This window comes from Dipodomys spectabilis, unplaced genomic scaffold (assembly GCF_019054845.1).
Source record: "Dipodomys spectabilis isolate Male_0828 unplaced genomic scaffold, ASM1905484v1 ptg000085l, whole genome shotgun sequence".
Classification (NCBI taxonomy): Eukaryota; Metazoa; Chordata; class Mammalia; order Rodentia; family Heteromyidae; genus Dipodomys; species Dipodomys spectabilis.
In genome coordinates, this window is record NW_024870762.1 from 4,792,142 (window position 1) to 4,812,500 (window position 20,359).

At 47.0% G+C, this 20,359-nt stretch overlaps 1 protein-coding gene across 1 annotated transcript; it reads left to right on the forward strand.

The window, feature by feature from the left end:
• Positions 1–203: 203 nt before the first annotated feature.
• Positions 204–17,510, forward strand: LOC122111154 (H-2 class II histocompatibility antigen, E-S beta chain-like). The gene is made up of 6 exons (XM_042683891.1): positions 204–336; positions 10,271–10,540; positions 14,079–14,360; positions 15,337–15,447; positions 16,611–16,634; positions 17,241–17,510. The coding sequence occupies exons 1-6, from the start codon at positions 237–239 to the stop codon at positions 17,252–17,254; spliced, it is 801 nt and encodes a 266-aa protein (XP_042539825.1). The 5' UTR covers positions 204–236; the 3' UTR covers positions 17,255–17,510.
• Positions 17,511–20,359: the final 2,849 nt, after the last annotated feature.

Below are 20,359 nucleotides of genomic sequence, written 5' to 3' on the forward strand. Positions count from 1 at the left end.
ATATGTGTGGGTTAAAGAGTTAAAATATTCAATACAAAACTTATTGAAAGAAAGAAATGGCCACATTTCAGAAGAGTACCTTGATATTGACCCTTTACCCAGCAACGGGTGATGCTTTCCATCTCTAGTGCTGATTGGTTTGTCCACATTGAGCTTGGCCAATCCAGCATCAAAGCAATGAGTACCTTGGTGATTACTTGGGATCTGGGTAGAGAGGGTTCATTCTGATCTCCAGCATGCTGTGCCCATGGCTCCCTGGAGGCTTCCACATGGCAGTTCTGATGGTGCTGCTGATGGTGCTGAGCCCGCCTGTGGCTTTGACCTGGGACCTTCAACGTAAGTGCACACCTCGGGTGCTGAGCTACTATGGGTGTGGGAAGGAAGGGGGTAGCTTCCTCATTTTGTCCAGGACAAAACCCTTAGTAGTTGAGATTTCTTCAATAATTCCTGATCCAACTTGTATGAAATCCAAAGTACTTCCACCAAACAGGAGTGTAAAAGCTTGTCTCCTTTATGAAATTTGTCTCAATGGCATCTTCTCCAGTAAAATCTCTACTCTTAGATGATATTCCCTCTAGGCATTAAGTGGATTTAAAAATAATGTTAAGCTAACTTGCTATATACCCCTTGCTTTCATTGTATTGAATTATGCCAGAAAAGAAATTTTTTAAAAAGATGTCATTATATGCATATTATATTATAGTTGTAGTTTGTTTTATCTGAATAATTCTTTTCTTTTTAGTCTATTGGTACAGTGTATAATTCTGCTCTATTTTTTTGTTTTAAGTTTAAAAGTTAAATATTGAACTAGCTACATTCTCCTGAAAATGTGAGAAAGCCAGTGAGAGATTCTGCCAGGAGTTGCACTTCATATCTTCTCTCCTTTGTCCTTGAGCTCTGGTGTTTGGAAAGCCTGAGTCCTTATGTTGGGGATGCCTTGAAGGATGGTGGGGTTAGTGATCATCTTGTATTCTTGAGTTCAGTGCCTTGTAGCTGAAGCAGAGTTCCTTTTGCCTTGAAGCATTGTTATAGACAATGAACAGCTGCCAATTGCTCTTTGTGCCTTAAAGTACTTAAGGCATCTTTCCAAAATTTGACACAGGTTAGGATTCATTTTAAGAATTCGTTCTTAACCTACAATATTTGTTACCATTTTCTCCTATATATCCTACATTCTGTTGCTTGAGCCCATAAGACAGGATTGAGCTAGTTTGAAGTCAATATTGAAAATCAAATGTTTGAAAAGTCAAAATAGTAAAATATCAGCAATTGTTTCTGAAAGCCCTGGATCTGATTGAACTGAGGCTTGCAATGCAAGGATTTTAGCACTTGAATTATGCCACAGTCCAAAATATCAGCAATTTCATGTGCTTTGAACAGCACAGAGCAGCATGTATACAAAGAAAACCTGAACGTTGCTTTCAACTCAAGAGGCTAGACACCAATAGGCAAGAAAGGGGAACTCATGCATTATTGACAAATATCGAATGTCTGTTTTTCTTTAACTAGCCATGTCTTCTTACCTCTATCTCCATTTGCTGTTTTGTTTTGTTTGGGACAGTCATTTCAATGACACTACTAAAAATGCATAAGCTTTGCACAGGTTTCTGAGAGATCCATCAGAGGCCACAAAATTTAATTTCCTTGATTATTTCATTTTTTCCTTATCTGTGGATACTGAGAAGGAAGATGAAAAGGAAATTCGTTTGAATTTCTCTGGATGTGGAAGACATTGAATATGAGTGATGCAGGGACTAGGAAATGGCTCAGTGGTAGAGTGCTTGCCTTGCATGCATGAGGCCCTGGGTTCCATTCCTCAGCACCACATACACAGAAAAAGCTGGAAGTAGCACTGTGGATCGAGTGGTAGAGCGCTAGCCTTGAGCTGAAGAGCTGAGGGACAGTGCCCAGGCCCAGAGTTCAGGCCCCATGACCGACAAAAAAAAAAAAAGATAACAAAAGAAAAAAAGGAAAGAAAAGAGTGCTGCAGCTTGAAACACTGCTTGCTTTCCAGGTCAGCCACTGAGGTCAAGTTCCAGAACCCTGGTGCTTTCCTTTAGATCACAGATAAGTTCTTGAGTAAGTTATATGCTGATCTCTGTTCTTTACCCAAAGTATTCTCCTCTAATGACAGGAAAGTAAGGCAGTAAATCTACAAGCTTCTAATTTAAAAAACATATTTGAGAGAGTAGGTATACTCAGGATTGGTGGTGATCCAATCAGGATTGTGGAAGAAATACAATAAGATTCAGGCAACTCTAGTTGTTAGGGAAGTGTCTCCAAGAGAGTGGCAGTTATTTGAAAGAATAAGAGACAGTACACAACAAATTGAAGACCTAAGAGACAAGGTGAAGAAGAAGAAGAATTTGGAAATGTGGCACCATGTGTCCTGGGCTTCAGGAAGAGCCCAGCGTTCAGAGTGGCTTCAGAGTGAACAGGAGTATAGGGTGCAGGTGGCAGAAGGTGAGGTAGTATGGAGTTGAGGGCAGGAACTAATCCTACTGGGCTCTGAGAGACAGGTTAAGAAACCTAAATGCTCTTGAGCCACTATGGTTCATGCCTCTAATCCTAGCTACTCAGGGGATGACATCTGAAGATCATGGTTTGTAGCCTGCAGTGGCAGGAAAGTCTCTCAGGCTCTTATCTCCCAGTAAGTACCAAAAACTGGAAGAAGATTCATGGTTCAATTAGTAAAGCAACAGCTTTGAGCAAAAAACCTAAGGGACAGTTCCCAGACCATGAATTCAAGCCCTAGGATCAGCACAAAGCAAACCTAAGTTTTACTTAAACTCCTATGTGGTTTTGAGGCATTTTAATTCATATGGAATTAAAAATAAGTTTAGCCGATATGTGAGATTGGATTATCGGGGTTCACAGGTGGCAGTAGGTAGACCAATTAGGATCATAGCGGAATTTTTGAGGAAGGCAAACTTGTGGTTTGATATAATGAAGACAATATCTAATGGATTTGAGGGGCAGGGCTTTGCATGAACTATGCATTAACCATAGGGGTGGAGAAAGGACCAAGTTTATCCCTGAGAATTTTGAATTAATAGTCAGGAGGTTGGTGGAGCTTTATGCAGAGCCAGGCAAGATAGCAACAGGACATGGTTTCAAGGGGACAATTACAAGCTAAAAGTCAATTACAAGCTACAAGTTCAAGTTTGAGATGATTTTGAAATGTGTGTGTGGAGCTGTTAAGGGTCAGGTGAACATAAGAGAGCTGCGTTCAGGGTGAGTGTGAGATGGGAGGATTATGTTGGCATCACTGACACAAGTACGGGGCTAGATTTCCAGAAGTCAAAGAAGTCACTTAGGGAGAGATCGTGCCTAGGAACCAAGAAGGGTGGGCAGCAAAGGGACAGAGGAGAGTGATCAGGGACCCTGGAAGAAGATCAAGGGGAGTCACCCATGGGAATTGAAGGCAACTTTCTGAGGGGGAGAAAAAGGAGGAGGAAAAGAAGGAGAAGGATGACAAGGGAGGAGGATGAGACAGAGGAGGAGGAGGAGGAGGTGGAGAGGAGGAGGAGGAGGAAGAGGAGGAAGAGGATGAGGCGGAGGAGGAGGGGGGGAGAGGAGGAGGGGGAGAGGAGGAAGAGGATGGGGGGAGAGGTAATGGCCAGGGGCTGTGAGGGCCAAGTCCTTACCCAGCTCCTGCTTGGTGGTCCCCAGCACAGCACCCAAGTGGAGGGGTGTGTGAGGTGCCATGTGGTGTAATGTCACAGGGGTTCCTTGCCCTCTGGGCTTGTTCTGCCTCTGGGGTAGGAAAGGAGAATGGGTGGGGTGCTGGTGTTTGGGGAAGTGATTACATTATGGATCTTGCTTTCCATATCTTCTGGTTCTGTAATGACCCCAGCGTGAGAAAATCCATGGAGGCATGGTTAAATGTCACAAAAGAGTTTTATTTACAATAGAAAGGGGGCTTGGGGAGGATGGGATGGGAAGGGGAAACAAAGGAGGAGGCTACAATGTGTGATAAGAAATGGGCATTATCTTGCCCATGTAATTGTAACCCCTCTGTATAGTATTTTCACAATTAAAAAAAAAAAAAAAAAAGAAAACCTAAGAAAAAAAAAAAAAAAGAAAGAAAGGGGGCTTGTGACTACCTTGTCCGGGGACCTCCAAACCTCCAAAGTGGCAGGCTTTTCCTTCCTTCTTCTCTGCAGGCCTCTCCCCAGGCCTGTCTACAAGCCGCAGGCCTCTCCCCTCCCCATAGACCTCTCTGCAGGCCTCTCCAGAGGCCTCAGGCCTTTTCATAGGCTTGCCCCACTCTGCTCTGGGAGGAGCTTCTTGCTGTCTCCATCTCCACTGTCTCTCTTTCCCATGTTTCTGTCCCCTTCTCTGATCCTTGGAACATGCAGCCTATCTACAGGCTGCCCTCTCCCCCACTCCAATGGCTCCAACTGCCCACTGATGCCCTCCGCCAAGCTGCTCACTGCCCAATTGCTGCTTGACACCTCTTGATGCCCCATCCCCTCCAGCAGCCTGGCCCATGGGGTGATGATGTCAGAGTGGGGCGGGCCTTCTGCCCACAGGTTCTTACATTCCCCACTGGTTTTCATGCCCAATTGAGTTTTACATGCTTCTTCTGAGACAAATCCTAAATTCTCCCTTCCTCCCTCAAACAGGCTTCAAGTGCAGCAAATCCAACAGATAATAACAGGCTGCCTGTACAAAGGTGTGGGCAGAAAACTCTCCCCATAGTAACGCATTAAGAACAGGGAGGGGTAACCACAGGAAAGAATCATGTCCCTGTTAACACAGAAATGAACATTTAGTAAGAGTCATCTTTAGGGGATCCTCTGAGTATCTCTGAACAGACCATGTTGTAGCCATATCTAGATATTGTTCCACTGCCTGTTTCCCTTGAGAGTGATGGATCCAATGCTGCAACTTTAATAGCAACAATGTAGTTAGCACTACTGAGTAAGGTCCTTGCCACCTGGGCTCTAGTTCAGGAGCAGGATGCCTTTTTCCCCACACCAGCTGCGCAGGTGAGAGAGTGGGGGAGTTTTTCTAGGAGCTTGGTGGGCCTCAGCTACCAAAGGACAGGCACGCAACAGAACATGTTGCAGTGATTGTGCAGGATTGTGGTTAGACATTTCTGTTAATATAGCTGCCCCCAGTTTAGGAACCAAAGGGGCAGTCTATCATAAATTATTTTGAAGCGAGGGAATCCTCTACCATAAGGGGTGTGTCTTGCTTGGAGGAGAGCAAAGAGGAGGAGGTTTACCCAGTCATGGCCCATCTCTGTAATTACTTTAGTTGAAGTTTCCTTGAAAGTCCAATTAATTCTTTCCACCTGTCCTGAACTCTGAGGTCTATAAATACAATGTAACCTCCAACTTATTCCTAGGGCTTTAGCTAATAATTGAGTGACTTGGGCCATGAAGGCAGGCCCATTGTCGAACTCCACTGCTCAGGGTAAGCTGAATTAAGGAATTATTTCATGGAGTAAGTTTTAGCTGTTACGTGAGTGGTTTTGGTTTTTGTTGGGAATGCCTCAGACCAGCCTGGAAAAGTGTCTACTAGTACTAACAGATACCAATACCCATACTTTCCAGGCTTTACCTCCATGCAGTCCACTTCCCAAAAGTCACCCTGAGGTTCCTCTCTTATGCACCCTCTCCACATGTTCTGACTCTCCAGCATTTACCTGTTGGTACCTTTCTACATTCAGTACATATGCTTGGCAGGCTGAGGCCCACTGGTTTTCAAGACAGTTTTAGACAGTGCCTGGGGCAATTTATCATGCTATTTACCATATTAAGCAGACATAGAAGGCTTGAGCCTGTAACTAAAGGCAGTCTCTACATTTGCATACATTACCACTGTTTTTATTGCTTCTTCCTTTCATCTTAATGACTAATAGCTGTAGAGGCCCACTGGTTTTGGGGCAGCTTCCCAAGCTACCTGATCAGCTCATTTGTTTCCCTGAACCTCAGGAGTCTCTAATTTCTTTAACACTTGTTTAGTACTCTGAACCTCAGTCTGGAGCTTGGAGACTTCTTCTGGCTTATTTTGGCTTTCTTCTTCCTCCTTTTCTCTCCAGCTTGCTTTCATGATCCAACCTCCTTCTCAAAGGCCTCCTTAACCTGCAAGTGTTCTGCCAGGGGCACAGGAGAGTTGCTTTGATTGTCCAACTGCTGCTGAGGCCTGCTCCCAGCCTGCTGCTCCTTCTCACAGCTCCTTTGCTTGCTCTTCAGCTCCTCCTTTAAGTTCTCCACAGTGCTATTGAAAGACTTTTTCAGCACCTCCACCTGCTCCATTGGGACATGCTGCTTCTGAATTAGACTTTGTGTGGTGAGGATCTTGGCAGTCTATTTGGCCTTTTCCTCTAATAGCTTCTCTTCCTCATTCTTCACTCCAGTGTATTTGTTGACAGATCTTTCAACTGTTTGTTTCCTCTTCTGTTTTTCTGCCTACTGCTCTTTCCATTTCTTGGGCATTCCCTATCAGAGAATTCCTGTCCTTTAACTCTTTCTGGTGAGTGACAATCTCCTTCTTGAGCCTGTTGTTTTCCTGCTCACTTTTCTTGGCCTCTTCTATGCAAATGTGGAGACTGCACTTGCAAAAAGTGGTTCCAGACTCAAGCCTTCCCTGTCTGCTTATATCTGGTTATTTGTCACCTGGTAAATTGCCCCAGGCCACTGCCTAAAACTGTCTTGAAATCCAGTGTGGCCTCAGCCTGCCAAGCCTATGTAATGTATGTGGAAAGTTGCCAACAGGTAAATGCTGGAAAGATGGAACATATGGAGAGAGCCTGTAAGAGAGGAACTTCACCTGGTGAATTGTGGGAAGTGGACTTCATCGAGGGAAAGCCTGCTCACTTTTCTTGGCCTCTGCTTTTCTTACATGGCACTTCTGTGTCTGCTCCACTATCTGCTCTTTTAGTTTCTCTCTGTTGCTTTGAATTTCTGCCTACACTCTTCCAAAGCTGATAATTGTCGTGCACTCAAGGCTATTACGTTCTTGGATCATGTCCAGCTCCTTCTTCTGGGTCTTGATCTCCATGTGCAGCATCAGGATCTCCTCCTGGCCAGGCTTGGAGTCAGCCAGGACGGCAGCGTTGCTTCCTGTGGCTCCTTCAAATTCTGATCTGTGGGGCCCTCTAACCCCCACTCAGCTCGGCCTCATGCTCACACAGGCTGATGTACATGGCTTTCATTTCATTCTGAGAGTTTTCCAGGTTCCTTTTGAGGATTTTGTTCGCATCTTTGGCTTTTACAATTCCTGGATTATGTCTTCAAATCTTTTCTTCATGTCCAATAATTTTCTCTTGGTTCTCTCCAGCATGCTGTTGAATGTGCTTTTAGCCTCTCTGTAGTTCTGACTGGCATGTACTGGAGGTGCAGAGTCTTCTTTAAGCCAGTGTTTTCAGACAGGAGTGCGTGAATTTTTCTTGGTCCTCACCACATTTTTCGTTCAGTTCAGAGAGCTGATTTCTTTTTGGTTGTGGGGCTTGAACTCTGGGCCTGGCACTGTCCCCGGGCTCCTCAGTTCAAGGCAAGGACACTTCCACTGGAGTCATGACACTAACTCTGGTTTTCTGGTATTTAGAGGTAAGAGTCTGATGAATGTTCCTTCCCAGGCTGGCTTTGAACTGCGATCCTCAGATCTCAGCCTCTTGAGTAACGAGGGTTACAGGCGTGAGCCACCAGTGCCTGGCCAGAGATTTTTAAGTTCATCAAGGTTAGATTTCAGAGCCCCAAGCTCCTTTCCATGTTTCTCAGGAGACATGGACTATGTTTTCAGGCAGATAACTCCCTAACTTAACCTGTCATTTTCCATCTTTGGACGATCCTTTTTCAATGTCTGTTTTCCTTGCAATAAACACACTAGTCTAGTCCTAGAGGTTCCCTACTGGCATTTAGAAACAAGTCATACCATTGCCAAGAGTTTCTTGATCCCTGTCCTGGTGTTGCTACTGTATCTCTGTTATCAAACACCCACTGGGCAACCACAACCACCTCAGATAACACCATTCCCTCAAAACTGTCTAACCTTTCAAGGTTTTTTCCTAATATCTGGGGCCGACTGGGTAACCAAGGCCATGTTTAGGGCTCTCTGATTCTCTGGGGCCTCAGGACCTGTAGGCATACAAGTCCTATAGCTGCCAAGAGACATTCCAGAACAGCAGTGAGGGAATCTCTGGGAGCTGTATTGTCTCACTCACCTTAGATAAATTAGTTGGCTTCCTAGCTGCTGCCCGTATCCCTGCCAACAGAGCCTGCAATAATTGGTAAGCGCCTCCTTACCTCGATCGCTGTTGGATTCCCAGCTTGAGTGAGTCTGGCAAAAGACTCACTCCAAACGCACTGGGTCATCAGTGGGAAAACCATGTGGTCCAAGGACTGCCTTCAAGGCACTGTGCCAGATTTGCTCCCTTTCCTCCAAAGTGAACAGCACCTGTAAAAGTTGCTGGCAATCGTCCCAGGTGGGCTGGTGTGTGACAAACACTGTTTTGTTGTTCCCTGTTATACAGGTCACTAGTTGTAAAGGGAACATACCCTAGAAACAGGGCCTGCCCACAGTCTCCCCCATGCTCCTGTCTCAGGGGTGGTAAGGGGACTGCACCACCTTTACTACCTCAGGCTGGTACAAGGAACCACTTCTGGCATGGGGTGGGGGTGGGGACTTCACATCTGAGGTGCTAATGGCACAGAGCAGGAGGGAGAGTGCACCAGTGGGTCTTCCTCTGGGGCCTGTAACACTGGGCAGAAGATTTTTCAGTTACAGTTTCATCTACAAGAACCTTAGCACATTGTTTTGCCAACCTGGAAAAAGGATTAAATAGAGGTATATACAGGATACAGATAGAACTACTAAAAACAGACAGACAAGTAGCCTCACACACTCAATCCACATGTCCCACATGACCCAGATAACCTCCCAAGAAGGTCTCAGATGACCTCTTGAGGAAGCCTCAGATGACCTCTTGAGGAAGTCCCAGGAGGTGGAGGGCAACACCTCATCCCGGCCTTGGACTTGGGAAGTAGTGCTATGTCCAGCCTTCCAGTGAGTCTCTCCAGACGCAGGCCTGCCCAGACATACCCCTGCAGTTTCCTAATGACTCCTGTCTATGTTGGTCCTTGGGAAACAGATGCTGGAGGGAGGCTTTCTTCCCTGAGGGCTGAGGTGCTCACCTGTGAGGGATTTTCTGGGGGCCAAGGCCTGCTGCCATGCAGATGGATTATCTTGCTGGGGCTCCAACTGTACTGACCTGGGAGTGAGACAATCCTCAGAAGCAGGGTTATAGGTGACAAAAGAATTTTATTTACACTAGAAAGGGATCTATGACTAACTTGTCATGGGCTAGCTACCCAGAGCCAAGAGCAGCCTTCACCTGCAAACCTCCAAAGAACAGCCTCGACATTTATTAGTCGGTCTGCAAACCTCCTATTAGTCGGTCAGCAAACCTCCTATTAGTCAGTCTGCAAACCTCCCATTAGTCAGTCTGCAAACCTCCTATTAGTCGGTCAGCAAACCTCCTATTAGTCAGTCTGCAAACCTCCCATTAGTCAGTCTGCAAACCTTCTATTAGTCGGTCAGCAAACCTCCAAACCTCCAGACCTCCAAACCTCCATTGGGGCAGGCCTTTCCTTTTCCTTCCTTCCTCCCTCTCTGCAGGCCTCTCCACTCTCCCCAGGCCTCTCTGCAAACAGCAGGCCTCTCCAGAGGCCTCAGGACTTTCCACACTCTGGCCCCACTCTGTTCCCAAAGGTGCCTCTTCTTGTCTACATCCTGTCTCTCTCGTGTTTCTCTTCCATCCTCCCCCCCTCCCCCGCTCCCCCCCTCTAGAGGGAGACATTGGGCCTTGCTGGAATGACAGAACTAAGGCTGCTTTACTCTGGGCCCAGAATAAGAGCCCTGGGAGGGAAAGCTCGCGCTTCTGATCCTCTCCCTGCGGGGAAGGGAGGTTGTAGATTCCGAATAGAAGGTAGGGAGGGGAGGACTGTCCCACGTTTTGTGGGGAATGGGTGCAAATTTCCCGGGTCTGCCGCCTGCTCTGTTCTTGGTGGACTTGGTGATGTCAGGTGCCTGACTCCGGAAGTGTGCGGGGCCCGCCCCGCCCCGCCCCGCCCCGCACCCCCTCCTCACACAGGCGGCTCCGGTGCGATGGGGCGTCCTCATCCTCGTCCTCGGGGGTCACTGTCTCCGTCTCGTGTCCAATCGTCTCGGGGTCCTGCAGGGAGCTGATCCTTCAGAGCCCGAGTCCTGGGGTCAGAGGTCAACGCGGCCCCTGCAGTAACCGCTCCTGTCCCCGCAGCGCGGTTCCTGGAACAACATATAGGCGAGTGTCACTTCCTCAACGGCACGCAGCGGGTGCGCTTACTGGAGAGATTCTTCTACAACGGGGCGGAGTACGCGCGATTCGACAGCGACGTCGGGGAGTTCCGCGCGGTGACCGAGCTGGGGCGGCCCGACGCCGAGTACTGGAACAGGCAGCAGGACCTCCTGGAGGACAGGCGGGCGGCGGTGGACACCTACTGCAGACACAACTACGGGGTTTTCGAAGGCTTCACCGTGCAGCGCGAAGGTGAGCGGGGCGCGTGCGTGCGGGAGGCGCGGGGCGCGTGCGCCGGGGAGGGCGGAGCGCGGGGCGCGTGCGTGCGGGGAGCGCGGGGCGCGTGCGTGCGGGGAGGGCGGAGCGCGGGGCGCGTGCGTGCGGGGAGGGCGGGGCGCGGGGCGCGTGCGTGCGGGTGCGCGTGCGCCTGCGCGTGTGCGCATGTGCCTGTGCGCCGCCCGCCTCTGCTGCCAGCCTGAGAAAACGCTCAGATCTGAACCCAAACACAGAGCAGAAGGTGATGGAAACGAATAACTTCCAGACGCCCTCCCGCCCCGCTGCCCTCCCCCTCCCTCCCTGCTTCTTACTCTCCCTCCCCCTCCCCCACCCCTACCCTCCCTCCCCTCCCTCCCCAGTCTGCTCCCACCACCCCCTCTTCCCTCCCTCCCTCCTCCTCCCTTCCCACCCCTGCTCACTTCCCCTCCCCTCCCCCTCCTCCTCCTTCCCTCCCTCCCCTCCCCCTCACATCGGACCCTGACCTGCTCCCCCTCCCCCTCCCCTTCCTCTCCCTCACACCCTTCTCCCTCCCCCCTCTCCCCTCCCCCCTCCCCTCTGCTCCCTCCCCACCTGCTCCCTGCTCCCCCTGCCCCTACACATCCCCTCCCTCACACCCTTCCCCCTCCACCCTTCCCTCCCTCCTGGCCCTGCTGCAGGCTCCCTGCTCCCCCCTCCCCCTCCCTGTCCTGCTTCCAGCTCCTCCCCTCTCCCCTCCCCTCCCCTCCCTACCCTCCCTACCCTCCCTCCCCTCCCTTCCTATTCCCCTCCCTCCCCCCTCCTGTCCCTTCCCTGTCCTCTGTCCTCCTCCCCTACCCCCTCTCCCCTCCCTCCCTCCCCATTTCCCCCTCCCCTAACAGTTTGTCCTCCCCTCCCCCTCCATCCTTCCCCTCACTCCCCCCCCCCTTTTTTTTCTTTTTCTTCCTTTCTTTGTTTTTTTTTTTTTGGCACAATTCAGGGTGGAACTCAGGCCTCCAGCCTGCAAGTCAGGTAGGTGCTCCACCACTGGAACCAGGTCTCCACCACCTCCCCTCCTTGATTATTTACAGTGAGGATCCACTTTATGCCCAGGCTGGCCTGTGGGCCTTCTGTCATCAGATGACAGGTGAGGGCTCCAAACCACCCCTGCCCAGGAAAATCCACAGGTCCTTGACATCCACTCATGAAAGGCACTTCAGGAGCCTTTCACAAAAACAGTCCCACAAGGGCAAAGTTTCAGCAAGGACTGTTCTTAATATAACAAGGGCTAAGCAACTGTTCACAATACCCAAGATAAGAAACAACCCAGATGCCCCACAACAGATGAATGCTTCCATAAATTGTGATACCTATATACAATGGAATATTATGTAGCCATTAAAAAGAACAAAACAATGGCCTTTGCAGGGAAATGGATGGAACTAGACCAAATCATGATGAGTGAGGTAAGCCCAGCTCAGAGAGACAAAGGCACATGGTCTCCCTGATAGGTGGATGTTAAATTCAAAATGAGACAAGATATGGCAAGGTAAACAGTACTCAAGCAACAAAGGACCTCTTCTTATTTTGTGGCCTTGTTTTTAGATGACTCCATGTTCTTGGCCCCACATATGGAATACACATGTGCACATCTGAGGGAAGCCAGGAGCAGGCACAGACGCAGAGGGAAACAGGGGGTAACATAGAGCAGAGGCCATCAGCTGCGCTGGACATGGATGAAAGTGAACTAAGCAACTCAAGGGCAGCGAAGGGAGGGAGGGAGTGAGAAAGAGGGAATGGCTCATCCTAAGCAAAAGGAAAGAAATGTACATGTCTCCTGATTTGGAAGAAATAGTTGTATCATCAAAATGTGTAGACTTCACAAGTGTTATGAACCATGATAATGACGGTTTGCCTTGTGAAGGTTAAAATGTGGCTTGGTGCCAGTGGTTCACGCCTGTAATGCTAGCTACTCAGGAGGCTGAGATCTGAGGATCATGGTTCAAAGCCAGCCTGGGAAGGAGTCTGTGAGATTCTTATCTCCAATAAACCATGAGAAAACCAGAAGTGGCACTGTGGCTCAAGTGGTAGAGCACTAGCCTTGAGCTGAAGAGCTGGGGGATAGTGCCAGGCTCAGAGTTCAAGCCCATGACCAACAAAACAAAACAAAGGTTAAAATGTGTTTAGTACTTTACCTAAGTATCACTGTTTCACAATATTGTGAAATTTTTATAACCACTTAATCTCAACAAAGAAAATTTTTTTAAAAAGAAGGGCAAAGCAAAGAGAAATGGAAAATGAGAGATCTATAATTCGTGGTTCCCACATAGGAAAGGGTGGTCAAGAATCAAGATGGCAGTGGCCTTCATTCTTCCTGGTGGGTTGCATGTGATTGTGGAGCTCCTCAACTCCTGAGCATTGCACCATGGTTCAGTACGGCCAAGACGAGTGCTGCTCATGTTCTAAAATATGAAGAAGGTTTGGAGCCTATATAAACCTTGGGGAAATCGTTGAGCTTTAGACAGGGCCTCTTTTTCCCAGATTTGCCTCCCACTGTCCACCTCTACCCACTGATGGAGCTGGCAGGGTTTTGCACCTTCATAGGAAGGGCAGATTCAGATAGCATGTCTCAGGTCTCCACTCTTGAACTCAGCACCTAGCAGAAGGTATAGTGGTCGGGAAGTTGAACTGCTTTTTCCTCCTCTGGAGTTAACGTCTGACTCTGCTCATGAGAGTTATTTGAAACAACATTATCGCCGGGCTCCTTATGTCTGCATCTCACCTCACTTCTGCAGGAGTCTCCTCCTTTCACGGGATGACAGCCTCCCGCCATTGCACCCAGTCTCCTAGCTGGGGTAATAGGCCAGTGGCACAGCACCCCACCACTGATTGAAAAAGGGGATTTCCTCAATTCCTTTCAACTGATTATTTTGAAATTATCAGTGAATCCAAACGAGAAAAAGACATATTTAATCTCTGACTACCTGACTACTACCACAAATACATTACCAGAAATTCAGGGCAGCTAAGGGGACCTCAGTTCTTATGCTGGGCCAGAGAAGACAGGCAAGGTGTGCACATGGTGAAGGTGAGGGGAAGAATTATCAGTAGAGAAATGAGAAAGAGAGAAAGAGAGCCTGTGTCGTGGACATGCCACAGGAAGACAGAGCATAAGCCCATCCAACCACCTTCCTTCTCACAGAGCCTGGCCTTGGCTTAATCCAGAGAATTAGAGTCGTTGAGACAGACACATGGTTATGACTCTCCTTTCTGGTTGCTGTAAGGTCATGGAGCCAAAGATGAAGAGCCCCATCTTTAATTCTTCATTCGTTGTTTTCTTATCCCTCATTCTTTTGTGCCTGCATTTCATTGTCAGGCAAGTTTTATCCATTTATCCTACCATCTGCAAGTCCTGTAGCCTGCTTTTCCATGGTGCTACCAGTTAGAACTTGTATCACCAGCCAGGACTGGAACCTGGGAATGTTGGACAAACACAGGAAGGCAGCAAACCAAGGAGGATTCTGCTGTCTTCTGACTTATTCTGCCTTTTCTTCCCCAGTTAAGCCTATGGTGACTGTGTACCCCACAAAGTCTGAACCCCTGCAGCACCACAACCTCCTGGTGTGCGCTGTGCATGGATTCTACCCAGGCAACATTGAAGTCAGATGGCTCCGCAATGGCCACAAAGAGGAGGCTGGGGTAGTGTCCACAGGCCTGGTCTACAATGGAGACTGGACCTTCCAGATCATGGTGATGCTGGAGATAACCCCCCAACAGGGGGACGTCTACACCTGCCACGTGGAGCACCCCAGCCTGGACGGTCCTGTCACCGTGCAGTGGAGTGAGTGAGCATGTTGGTGACTGTATAAAGCCTCAGGCCAGATGAAGACCTGGCTGCCTGCGGAGTGCAGGGCTCCTCTCCCTATACCACAGCTTCAGGATTCTCTCCCCACACTGGATTCTCACCCATTCCATGCTCTCTCCTTCAGTGTTGGTCGCTGGGGGCAGGAAGGCTGAGATGTTTCTAGAAACACCAATGAGCCATGGGGACATGGGTGTGTCAATCAGGACACTGTTCTGAAAGCCCTGTGACACCACAGGTCCTAGTTACCTCCTCAGTCCTGGCCCAGCCTCAGCCTCAGGGCTGAGCTTATGTGTGGGTGCTACTGTCTGGGTTGTTCACTGTGATCTGAGAAGAGTAGCAATGCAGGGTCCTTCCTGACATAATTGTTGTCCTAACTCCGCCATTAGCTCCCGCATCCTTTACCAGCTCTGTGATGTGACTGAGTTCCACAGTTTTCACAGAGCAGGTGGCCCTTCAGCCATGTGATAATTTCATAAATTCAGAATATATATCTTTTCATTACTAAGTGTAATGAGTGTGTGTCTGTGCATGTGTATTTGTGTGTGTGTGTGTGTGTGTGTGTGTACACCCACATGCTGGTACCAGAGCATGATATTAAGGCCTGTGTAACATCCCTTAGCTTCTTTTCTCAACGATATCATTCTAGTACTTGATCCACAGCTTCACTCCTAGGTTTTGTGTGGTTAATAGGAGATATGAACCTCATAGACTTTTCTACCCAGGCTGACCTACACCCACAATCCTCAATTCTCTGCCGCTCAGTATCTGGGTTTATAGGCATGAGCCACTGGGGCCTGGTTCAAGGTGATTTTTAATTCTCTTTTTTCCAGGAATAGCCAAATCTCATTCATCTGAGGCAGGCTTTTATCTTCTCAAGAGTCTGAGTCTTAGGGTCTCATAAGAGAATTTCTGATTTTGTACACACGTAACTAATCCTGGCGTCTCCTTTCAGAGCCCCAATCTGGATCTGCGCAGGGCAAGATGATGAGTGGAGTTGGGGGCTTTGTGCTGGGGCTGCTCTTCCTGGGTGCAGGGCTGTTCATCTACCACAGGAACTCAAAAGGTAAGGAAGTTTCTGGTATCTGAGAATCTTGGTCCACAGAACTTATTTTTTTAGAGAAATGTGACTTCACTGAGGTTAATTCTAAGGACACCTATGGGCCTGTGGGTAGTTTCCTTTTCTCATGTGACCTTAGCTGTCAAAGTAATTCCAAAACTATCACCACAGAATGCATGAGGGTCTCCCTAAGCTTTATGAACAGCATATCATGTAGCCAGGAGCTAGAAGCTCCTACCTGTAATCCTAGCTACTCAGGAGGCTGAGATATGAGGATCGCGGTTTGAAGCCAGCCTGGGTAGAAAAGGCCTCGCAATACTCTTATTTCCAATTAACCACTCAAAAAACAGATGTGACACTGTGGCTCAAGTGGTAGAGCACTAGCCTTGAGCATAAAGAGGTTCAAAGACAGTGCCCAGGCCCTGAGTTCAAGCCCCACAACCCACCAAAACAAAAAAAGAGAATCCTGTCATGGTGTCTTCTGAAAGGAAAGAGACTTATAAGATGAAAGTTTTAAGCAGGATTTATTTTAGTACAACAAGGTTAATGCAGGAAGAATTAGAAAGCAAGAAAAATATTCCCTACTCCCCACGTGCAGGAAATGGCACTTAAAGATTCAAAATGGTGGCTGTTATCTGCCCTGTTCATTTTTTCTGAACTGGGTGATGTGGTCATGTCATGTAGCAGCCCCCAACCAGGCAGTGCTTCTCAGTGGCTAAGAGAGATGCTGCTTAGTATTCTAAAATATGGAGCTGTCTCTGGTCCTCCCAGAAACATGGGGGAAATAGGTGAGCTTTAGGGCTTCCCCTCTCTGGTTAAGATTGTCATCTTACTGTATCTACTCATTTACAGAGTTGCTTGATTCTGTTATCTTACCATATTTAGGTTGCCCTGATGAGCTCTCCTAGTTCTTGTAACATAGCATTTGAGTGGATGGAAGTTTAACTGCTTTTTAGTTGCTTCCAGGTTTTAACTTCTGAGTCTGGCCCTGTTTTGATTTATTAAGTATAAGTTAATTTCCCTGTCTCCTCTGTGTCCCCTCCTCCATCTCTCCTGCCTCAGTGGTGTTGGAGAAGTCTCAGGTGGCAGATGTGAGTCTAGGCTGCTGGGTTTGAAGCTAGTTTGGCTTCTGTAGAGTTAATTATCTGTCCTTTTTGTCTCCATTGCAGGAAACTCTGGACTTCAGCCAGCAGGTAATGTTCTCTAATCCTCTCTCAGAGACAGACTTGCTTCTCTCACAACAATGAGACAAGCAGAAGTACTGTGAAAGAACTAGAGGCAAATTTTTTGATGAAGCAGAAATATGAACTAAACCTTGTTCTCTGCACATTTTTCTTTATTTGTTTCTTTTGTGCTTTTGTGGTCCTGTCATTCAAACTCAGGGCCTTATGCATGTTATATTAGGCAAGTGCAGTGCCCCAGGCCCACTTTGCATTGAATAAAAAGCTGTGCTATAGCCAGCCCTGGTGGTTCAAGCCTATAATCCCAGCTACTCATGAGGCTGAGAACTGAGGATCCTGATTCAAAGCTCATCAGAGCAGAAAAGTTCTTGAGATTGTTCTCTCCAGTTAACCAGCTGTAGTTCAAGTGGTAGAGTGCCAAAGTTGAATGAAAAAATTTAAGGGTCAGTGTCCAGGCCCTCAGTCCAGTTCTAAGTAGTGCTGTAAAGCAGCATTGGCTGAGGGCTGGTTGAAAGTCCCCCCACCTCTTCCCACATGTTATAATGAGAAGCATTTATAAGGGGGGAAAGCCTTTTTCTGTATTAGGTCTGACAACATTCTGTCCGCTGCCTCCTGCAGGACTCCTGAGCTGAAGTGAAGGTGGACAGCTGGGAAGGAAGGACCTCTGCCCCTACCTCTCCTCATGAAATTGCTCCAGCAGATTGTATCCCACTCAGCCCTTGTCCCTGAGCAAAGCCCCAGGACAGACCGCAAGATCTGCCCTGCACTCTCTCCTGGCCCCTTTGCATTCAAACCTTCTGCTCCTCGCCGCCCCCACCCCAACTGGCCTTGTATCACAATACTTTGTTTTATATTTTTTCTCAAATAAACATGGAGTGAAAAATCTTATTTCTTATAGGTTTTTCATGCAGTTCCTTGTTTGTCCAAAAGAAAGAAAACTATGGTGTTATTTATTTTTCTGATATTGTGAGAAGAAATTCAGACACATCATTCAAAGTTATTCCATATCAGTAGCAGATTCTGAATTAATGTATTTCCAAATTTCCAGTTTATCACAATATCTATCCAAGCATTTTCACTATTTCATAAATTGTGGATCTTTATTGGTGAAAACTTTTTAGATACTTAACTCCTGAAGAAAACAAGTATAGGTTCTTTAAATGTAAGAACCCTGCCCTTCATTTAAAAATGAATGATCAACATGATACATATAACACATCTGTTCTTCTAATTTTGGTTTCCCCTTTGGCTAGTTCACAGGTATGTATCTTCTATTAAATTAATAAAGTAAAAAATATGGAGATGCCTGGCACCAGTGGCTCACACCTGTAATCTTAGCTACTCAGGAGGCTGAGATCTGAGGATCACAGTTCAAAGCCAGCCTGGGCAGGAAAGTCCATGAGACTCTTATCTCCAATAAACCACTAGAAAACCAGAAGTGGCCCTGTGGCTCAAGCGGTAGGGCGCTCACCTTGAGCTGAAGAGCTGAGGGATAGCACCCAAGCCCAGAGTTCAAGCCCCACGACCGACCAAAAAAAAAAAAAAAAAAAAATGGAGACACTTTAAGTCTAAGATTCCATATTCTGTTTTCATTTGGGGTCCCTGATATTTACTTTACTGGTGGCTCTCAGGCAAACTGTTGAATCAAACACATACCAGCTGATTAGCAGGGCTTTCTATAGTCATTGCTGAGGCAGAGCAGGTGAAATGGCACAATGAATGGACACACTCTCAACGAAACGAGACAATCATAATGGAAAGTAGGGTTGAAGCATTGAAAGCTTTTCACAATTATTTTAAAGCAGGGATGTGTTTAAGGCTGAGTCCCATGTTGATCGCTGAGCCTCTGTGTGGTTTGCTTTAGGGGGTGGTCTTTCCCTGTTGCTAAGTGCAAAGATTCTCTTCAGGCTTTCATTCTGTGTAGACAGCTTCCCATCCCAGTGCCCATGTGGATTCTGGTCACTGAAATCAGTGACAGCAGCAGATAAACTTGAAACACTTACTCAGTAAAATGACTGCCTCTGGATTTTCTTTATCAGCCATGTTCCTAAATGTTAAGAAGAGGAAAAGTGGGCAAATGTAGTCACAAACTGACATGGTAAATGTAAATCATTTTGTGAAAAAAGATGATTAAACATTTAAAGACTTTTTGTGCAACTAAAGTTAATGAAATAAGAAAGTAAGATAATAATGAATAAAATGAAAAGAAATTATCCAGGCACTTGTGGCTCCTAGTTGTAATACTAAGTAACTCAGCAGACTGAGACACTAGGATCAAAGTTTGAACCCAGCTTGGGCTGGAAAGTCCGTGACTCTCTTATCTCCAATGAACTTCAGGAAAGCCAAAAGTGAATTGCACAACTCATGGATAGAGATGCGACAGAGGGACTAGGAGACAGTAAGGGAGCAGAAAACACTATATAAAAGGAAGTGTACTCATTGCCTTATTCATGCAACTGTAATTCCTCTGTTCACCAAGTGTGTATAAACCATAAAGTAATTTTTTAAAGCCAAAAGTGGTGGGTCATTGGTGGCACATCCTGTAATCCCAGCTATTAAAAGGACTGAGATCTGAGGATCGCAATTCAAAGCTAGCCTAAGTATAAAAGCCCATGAGGCTCATATCCTCAATAAACTACTCAGAAAAAGTGGCACTGTGCCTCAAAGGAAGCTCACAGATACCACCTAGGCCCCGAGTTCAAATTTCAGCACCAGCGCGCGCGCACACACACACACACACACACACACACACATTAAGATGGAAAAAGAAATATAGACTTAATTCTTCAAAGGATCAGTTACAGTGGAACGCTGCTTCTCATGGGTTCTCCAAAATCACAGCAAAACTAAAATGCTTGAAAGATTGCAGTGCCCTCATTTCAACTGTGAGAAGTTAATGATATCCCCAATCTACAATACCTAGTCAAGGCACAGTCAACACAAGATGAAACTTGTCCTGATGTGCAATCATTTACTCTCCATTCCCTTTATCCCTAAACATGTCCACACATGCAGTTGTCCAACTCACTCCGTCCTCAAGTATCATGTGAATTGAGCTGATGAATGCCTCGCCTGCCAACACAGAGATGTCTCACCCTGGTGGCTCAATTCAAGTTTTTCAGATATAACTGGATCTAACTTTTCACATAAACAATGGAAATAACCCTTTTAACAATGGAAGTTTTGAGTTTTAAAGACCTTCATAGTGAATCTCTGCCCGGCAACTGATGATGCTATCCACTGCTAATATGCAGATTGGTTTCTCCCCATTGAAATCACCCAATCCAGCACCAAACCAATGAATACCTTGATTCTCATTACTTGGGATGTGGATGCAGAAGGGTCATGGCTCTCACTGGATAAAGATGATCTACTCCCCTGGCTCTCATCTTCTATTTTCCAGCATGATGTGCTTGTGGCTTGAGTCCCCTGAGGACCCTGCACGGCCGCTCTAACCATGACAGTGAGGATGCAGAGTCTTCCCCTGGTGTGGTTAGGAACACTCAACCTTAGTGCACACATGAGGGCTAAACAAGTAGGAATTATGGGAGGAAGAGTGCTAACTGGGTCATTGTTTCCAGGCAGCATCCCTTAAAAAATATGACTGATTTTTAGGTGGCTACCTATGTTTATCATATGCATCCCAAATAATTTCCACAGAACAACTCCCCAAACTAAAGAGAGCCTCCACATTTGTCCTCTCTGTGAGCTCTATTTATGGTGTCTCCATGTAGATC

Coding starts and splice junctions, on each gene's coding strand:
- LOC122111154 (XM_042683891.1), top strand. CDS start 237: ATGCTGTGCCCATGGCTCCCTGGAGGCTTCCACATGGCAGTTCTGATG. Junction 337..10,270: donor TTTGACCTGGGACCTTCAAC/GTAAGTGCACAC, acceptor CTGTCCCCGCAG/CGCGGTTCCTGGAACAACAT. Junction 14,361..15,336: donor TCCTGTCACCGTGCAGTGGA/GTGAGTGAGCAT, acceptor GTCTCCTTTCAG/AGCCCCAATCTGGATCTGCG.